At 61.3% G+C, this 6002-nt stretch overlaps 1 protein-coding gene across 3 annotated transcripts; it reads left to right on the top strand.

Moving 5' to 3' along the window:
• The first annotated feature begins 451 nt into the window (after nucleotides 1-451).
• On the top strand, nucleotides 452-5605 carry TMEM80 (transmembrane protein 80). Of its 3 annotated transcripts, none has more exons than XM_065938091.1 (5): nucleotides 452-764; nucleotides 2794-2813; nucleotides 3561-3654; nucleotides 3743-3835; nucleotides 4691-5605. In XM_065938091.1, the coding sequence occupies exons 1-5, from the start codon at nucleotides 746-748 to the stop codon at nucleotides 4894-4896; spliced, it is 432 nt and encodes a 143-aa protein (XP_065794163.1). In that variant the 5' UTR covers nucleotides 452-745; the 3' UTR covers nucleotides 4897-5605. The 3 variants fall into 3 exon arrangements, with proteins under 3 accessions (XP_065794163.1, XP_065794164.1, XP_065794165.1); XM_065938092.1 differs by having other exon boundaries at nucleotides 452-907; XM_065938093.1 differs by lacking the exon at nucleotides 4691-5605 and adding an exon at nucleotides 3990-4680.
• The last annotated feature ends 397 nt before the right edge of the window (nucleotides 5606-6002 follow it).

The following is a 6002-nucleotide window of genomic DNA, read 5'->3' as shown; positions in this document are numbered from 1 at the left end:
GCGCGCCGCCCGAGGAGGCCGCCCGAGTCGGGCCGAGCCGAGCCGAGCCCTCCAGAGGAGGGTCGCCCGAACCGAGCCGAGCTGAACCGAGCCGAGCCGAGGCGTCCCGAGGCCGGCTGCCGAGCCGAGCCGGCGCCACCCGAACAGGAGCCGAACCGGCACGAAGAGGCCCGGTCGAACCGAGCCGAAGCCTGCAGTCCAGAAACGACGAGGGCCGACGTGGGCCGAAGTGGGCCGAAGTGTGGAGCCGAGTCAGGCCGAATTGGTCCGAGGCCGCCCGAGGGTTTCCGAGCGGCTCCGCGCCAGACCTCCTCTGCGCTCAGGAGGCCGAGCCGGCGTGTCCCCAGCCGGCAAGGGCACCTACTGTGAGGCCGACTCCGCCGGCCTCCGACGCGGCGCTGCCCCGCCTGGAGACTCTTGCGCCACCGGCTCCGCCCGCCTCGGGAGCCGAGCCCGCCCGAGGAGGAGCCGAGAGGAGCCGAACGCTCCCGAGCCGGGACCCTCTCGCGTCTCGGCTCTCCTCCTCCTCCTGGCCGAAAGTGCCCGAGCGCTGTCGGACAGGCTAATCGGGCCTCGGTGACGGTTCGGAATCAAGTCCCGAAACGCGGCGCCGTCGAGACCCTTCGGGAGCAGAAGCGGAAATGGCCGAAGGGATTCCGTTCGAGTCCCGCGCCGAGAGGCTGCCGGGATCGCGGCGGACTCGGCGGGCGGGGCGGGCAGGAGCGGGGCGGGGCCCGGGGACAAGATGGCGTCCCCGCGGCGAGGTGAGCGGCAGGCGGCGCCTGAGGTGCAGGGGACGGGAGGTCCCGGAGGGCGCCCCGGGAGAGCGGTCCGCTTGGTTCGATTCTTCCTGGTGCGGGGACACCTCGCGCATGTTATTAACCAGTGGACTTAGTGTGTTCACAAGGTGAGACCGCCGCCCGCAGAGCACTTCCCAGGCCCGCGGCCGTGCGGTCCCGGCTCCCCCGGGCGACGCGCGGCGCCTCTCGACCCAGACGGGCGCCCCTGTGCTTCTTGGCCGGCAGCGAGCGGGACGGCCTCCTGTGAGGCCGGGAGGCGGGGGCTCCCCGGTTCGGCTCGGCCCGGCCCGGCGGCGCCCTGCGCGGGGGCCCATGCAAAGTCCGGGCGGCCGGGGTGCTCGGCCCAAGGGAAGAGCCGTTTCCACACCGCCGTCCGGCCCCGGGGGTCTGGAGCGCCGAGCCTGCCGGCGGCGCTGTCCGCACTCTGAGCGCCCGCCGGGCTCCCCGGCCGCGGAGTTCCAAAGCGCGGACAGGTGCCCGGCCGACGGTCTGAGGTTTGCGCGTTCTCACGCGGTGAAAATCGCGTTCACACCAGGGCAGGGTCCCTTCACACCCTTCCTTTGTCACCACAGGGAAGACGTTTGTTCTCTTTGCTCCTGCATCTAACTTCTGACACACTAGTGGCTCAGACTGTAAAGACTCCGCCTGCAATCGCCCGGGGTTCGATCCCTGGGTCGGGAAGATACCCTGAAGAAGGGAATAACAACCCACTCCACTACTCTTGTCTGGAGAGTCCTGTGGACAGAGGAGCCTGGCGGGCTACAGTCCATGGGGTCACAAAGAGTCGGACACGACTGAGTGACTAACATGGACACCTGTTCACAGCCGCCTTGTTATTGCAGTAGATCATTGACAAAAATGCGAAGTCCTAAAAGCCCCGGCTCTCTTTAGTAAGAATGAGCCTTTTTCTGTAGGCCCGAAATCGTTCGAACACCGTCTTTGATTGTAGCTACCCTTGACGTTAACTGTTTAAATCCTATGTTGCTGACGTTTTTTTCTACAGCATATTTTCCCTGAGGCCCACCATCTCAGTCTGTAACAATGGGCAGCCGGCAGATCTGAAGTTCTGCAGCACACTGTGAAGAGAAGGGTCAGAGAGAGGAAACTCCCGATTAGCGGGAAGTCCACCCAAATGGCCACAGGTAGTGAGGCAGCTGAGCTTACCCGGCTCAGAAAAGAACTCATCTGGCATAGAGCCAACTCTTTCCATATGGCCATGTGGGTCTTACTAATGATGGTGCTGGCACCCACCTTGGCTCCCTGCACTCAGCACCTGCTGCCTCTCTGTCACTCATGTCCTGTTCCGACCACTTAAGACCTCTTCCGCAAGTGAGACTCCCTGGAGGACCTTGGATCTGCCCGGGAAGCAGGGTCTAACCCTTTGACATTCCCCCCAGAGCTCACTCAGACCAAAGGTTTCTCTCTTGCCTGCTTGGGACTAAGGAGGACGTGGCGTGGGAGAAAGCACCGTCCCGCCTGCTGCTGGCAAATTCTGAGTTCCACTGTCGTCTCACGATGCAGGAAGAATGCATAACTGCTGTGCGGTGGGAGAGGGGTGGAAAGAACCTGGATTGTTGGCTTAGGAAATTCTTATTTAGGAAGAGATTTAATTTTATGAATAAAATTCTAGCGGAAAGCAAATGTTTCTTATCAACGACAAAGACTTGTAACCTGAATCAGAAAAGGTCTTCATGTGCACTCGCGTGGCCAGTGTGCAGAAGCCACAGGAGACAAGAAAGCTGCATGTCTGGCTCCTCCCCTGGCGATGGAGCAGATCCCACCGTCCTGGCCTTTAGCCTCGTGGGTGGGGGCTTCACCTCGTCAGGACGCCCTGTCTCCCAGCCTCAGGTTGAGCACAGCAGGTGGTCAGATCCTCCTTGCAGGGATGACAGGTGCAGAGGTGTTGGAAAGGATCCTTGCTGTGGGCCAGTGATCCTCGACAACAGAACAGGCCAAGACTTGGGGCCTCCCTGACTGGTTCCTTCTCTTCCAGGGAGAGCTTCCAACATGGTGGTATCCTGCTGCTCGGTCCCCTGGCCCTCTGTCAGCCCAGGACCCAGGCCTCCACCCACGGCACCTGCAGTTGGCTCCTGGCTCCTGCTTTTTGCTCCTTTAAGCCCCACCCCCACCTGTCCGGTCAGGTCTGAGTGGGAGGGGCGTCCCCTGCCAGGTGGAGAGAGTTGACAGACCTCCTCCACCGTGCCTCCTGCTCAGCCCCGCGCTGGGGGGCAGCTGCCTGACTCCCACCCAGGAGACACAGGAAAATGAAAACCCTCGCCTGGAACACTTAGAGAAACGACAAGTGTTCAGAGCTGAGTAAAGCTCTGGGCAAAAAATTTAACTGTCTCCCCCACCCCCACACCCTTCCCCTAAAAGAAAGACATTTTCTTTGAACAAAATGAGGAAAAGTCACTTTCTGCTTTCAGTCTTGTAACTGGGACCCAGGTCAGGGTGATGCACCTGGAAGCTGACCTACCGCTTCCAGCCTGCGGTCACCAGAGGTATGCTGGGTCCTCAGGCGAGGATGTCCCAGGAGGGAAGCCCAGCCCTGCCCCCGATCCCCCAGGGGCCCTGCCAGGCAAGGTGACACAGGAGGCCTGGCACTGGAAGCCTGGAAGGGACACTGGTCAGGTCTCCATGGCCACCCGCAGGGGCCTGGCCTGAACCTGCCCGCCTCAGGGCCTCCTCTGTTGGCCTCCCTGGGGCGGGTGCCCCGCCAGGGCTGTCTGCCGAGCCTGAGAGTCCTTAACCGCTGGCCAGCTCTCGTCGCTCCCGCTGCAGATGCTGCTCTGCCTGAGTGGAACGTACTATGCCCTGTATTTCCTAGCTACGCTCCTGCTGCTCGTGTATAAAAGTAAGTCACGCGGGAAAAGGCAGCGCGAAGGTGTGGGCGCCCTCGCACCTGTAACGAGAGCTCCGCTCTGTTGCTGGTTTGTCTCCAGGTCAGGTTTTCACTTATCCTCACAGTTACCTGGTCCTCGACCTGACTCTGCTCTTTCTGATGGGGATTCTGGAAGCAATTCGGTTATACTTCGGTGAGTTGACTGAAAACCATGTGGTACTTGAGATAACAGCGTTGCTAGCTTTACATGGAACCTTTAAACTTGTCACTGTATATCACAGTTCACGTCCTGAGGCTCCCACGGTGCAGAAGCCCTGATAGAACTTTGTCCCCTCCCCGCTTCACAGCGCACCGCCAGGGCCCAGGCCTCCCCACTCCCAGTCGCAGGCACATAGACTCAAGCACGTCTCTTAAACGAGGTCACGCTGTGTGTTCCCCTCCTGCCATTGGAACGGCAGACAACAGCAGGCACAGCCGGGGCCCCTGAGCATGTGACGCAAGAGGGGGTGGGTGACACACGGCCTCTGCTCCCGTCCTGTCCCCAGGCGCCCCTCACCCCTGGGGCCCCAGGGCATCTTCTGTGCCTGCCCCCTGGTCTATGAGATGTGCCGCTGCTTTGTCTTCTGGTAAGTGTGTGTGACACCTTCCAGAATCACAGCGCAGAGTAAAACATTTTTGGAAATTTGAAAGAAAAGCCTCTCATTTCACGTGGAATTAGGGAAAACTGTAAGAAAATACTTTCTGTTATTTCTCTGAAATCACTTTCAGAGATCCAGGCTCCCTTTCCCCTCCACACTGCCGACCTGGAGACCCAGAGCAGGGCCTCAGTGAGGAGGGGCACTCCGTCCCCCATGAAGGTCACTCAGGAGGGCTTTATGTGGGCACTCCCGTCCTCTCTAATGGTCACTCAGGATCGCTCCCTGACGCCCTCAGACATCACATGGCAGTCAGAAGCTGGCGCTGGTCTCACAGCCATGCTACCGGGACCCTCCCGGGTGCCCGTGTCTGGAAGGCCCTGCCCGCCCATCACATCTGTTCTGCTTTCCAGGTGCCACGGGCAACCTGATGGAGGCTGAGGTGCCGCTGGCCGCCAGCCTGGTCCTCACCGTGGGTGGCGCCCTGCTGTCTGCCTACTTCTTGCTCTGGCAGACCCTGGTGCTGCGAGCAGACACAGCCCTCGGCGCTCCACTCCTGGTGCTCCACAGCCTGGAGGCCATCCTGGAGTTGGTGGCCATCGCTGCCTTCCTCAGCTAGGCGAGCAGTGCCAGGCCCATGGGACAGCCCTGGACAGGAGCCCCTCCTCAGGGCAGACGGTGCCCCGGCTGTCACCTTGAGCGGGAAGGGCATCTTCGTGCTCACCAGCCACAGTGTTAGACTGTGTTTGCAGCAGGGTGTCTGCAGGCAGAGGTGGGGCTGAGCACCAGGGCAGAACAGAGTGCTGCGGCAGGGCCAGGCGGCCCTGGGCAGGCTCGGGGGGCAGGGTGGGGGTGGAAACTGAGAGGGTTCCGGTTCTGGCTGGTGACCCCTGGGGTGCGGGGGAATTGAGACCCTTCAGAAAGCAGGCGGCCAGGTCAGAGCCTCCTGGGGTCCAAGGTGCCTCACCCCCGGCAGGGGCTGGAGCTCTGTGCTCCCCCTGCAGCTTCAGGGCAGCTCGGGGGTCCTGGGCTCTGCCTCCCACAGGAGGTACTCGCTGGCTGCCTAATCCCCCTTTGCCTGGGGCTTCTGAGGAAAGGTGATCCGGATGCCGCAGACCCAGGGAGCTGGCAGCAGCGTTCTCTGGGGATTTGTGTCATTCACAGATCCTCTGTGAGTGCTCCTAGGGAAACCTGAGCTGGTGTTTTCTAGTGACCTTCCTGCATTTATTTCAGTTGCACATTTTCTCTGTTTAGAATAACACTGTGCTTGAATATCTAGATATTTTCTCTTCATTGTATCTTTAAAATAAGGGAACGTTTGTACCTCTCTGAACTGCTCCTGACTGAAGCCACCTCCCTCCAGGCTTCTCCCTCTGCCCAGGTCCATCAGGGCCCAGGCCCAGCGGCTGTGGGGCAGCACTCCGCTGGCCTGGGCCTCCTCGGGGCTGCCCTCAACGAGGAGGGCCGAATTATCACCCCACTGGTCTTGTCCTCAGGGGTGAGTGGGTGCAGGAGCGCCTCTCTGCCTCCTGTGGAGCCCCACCCCCTGCACCCCTCGTGGGCTCCGGGGTCCTCCATGGATGCCACAGCCGCTCCCTGTGGCAAGATGCCTGATGCCTTCCGGGTTCACAACCCTCCCGAGGATCTGGGCCAAGCCCTAGACACCCCCATCGCTTTGTCCACAGGGCACGCCATCTTCGAGGTGGCCACAGGCAGCCTGGGCCT

This window comes from Muntiacus reevesi, chromosome 5 (genome assembly GCF_963930625.1).
Source record: "Muntiacus reevesi chromosome 5, mMunRee1.1, whole genome shotgun sequence".
Lineage (NCBI taxonomy): Eukaryota > Metazoa > Chordata > Mammalia > Artiodactyla > Cervidae > Muntiacus > Muntiacus reevesi.
The sequence above is the reverse complement of the archived record's forward strand: the minus strand, read 5'-3'. Positions and strand labels throughout refer to the sequence as shown.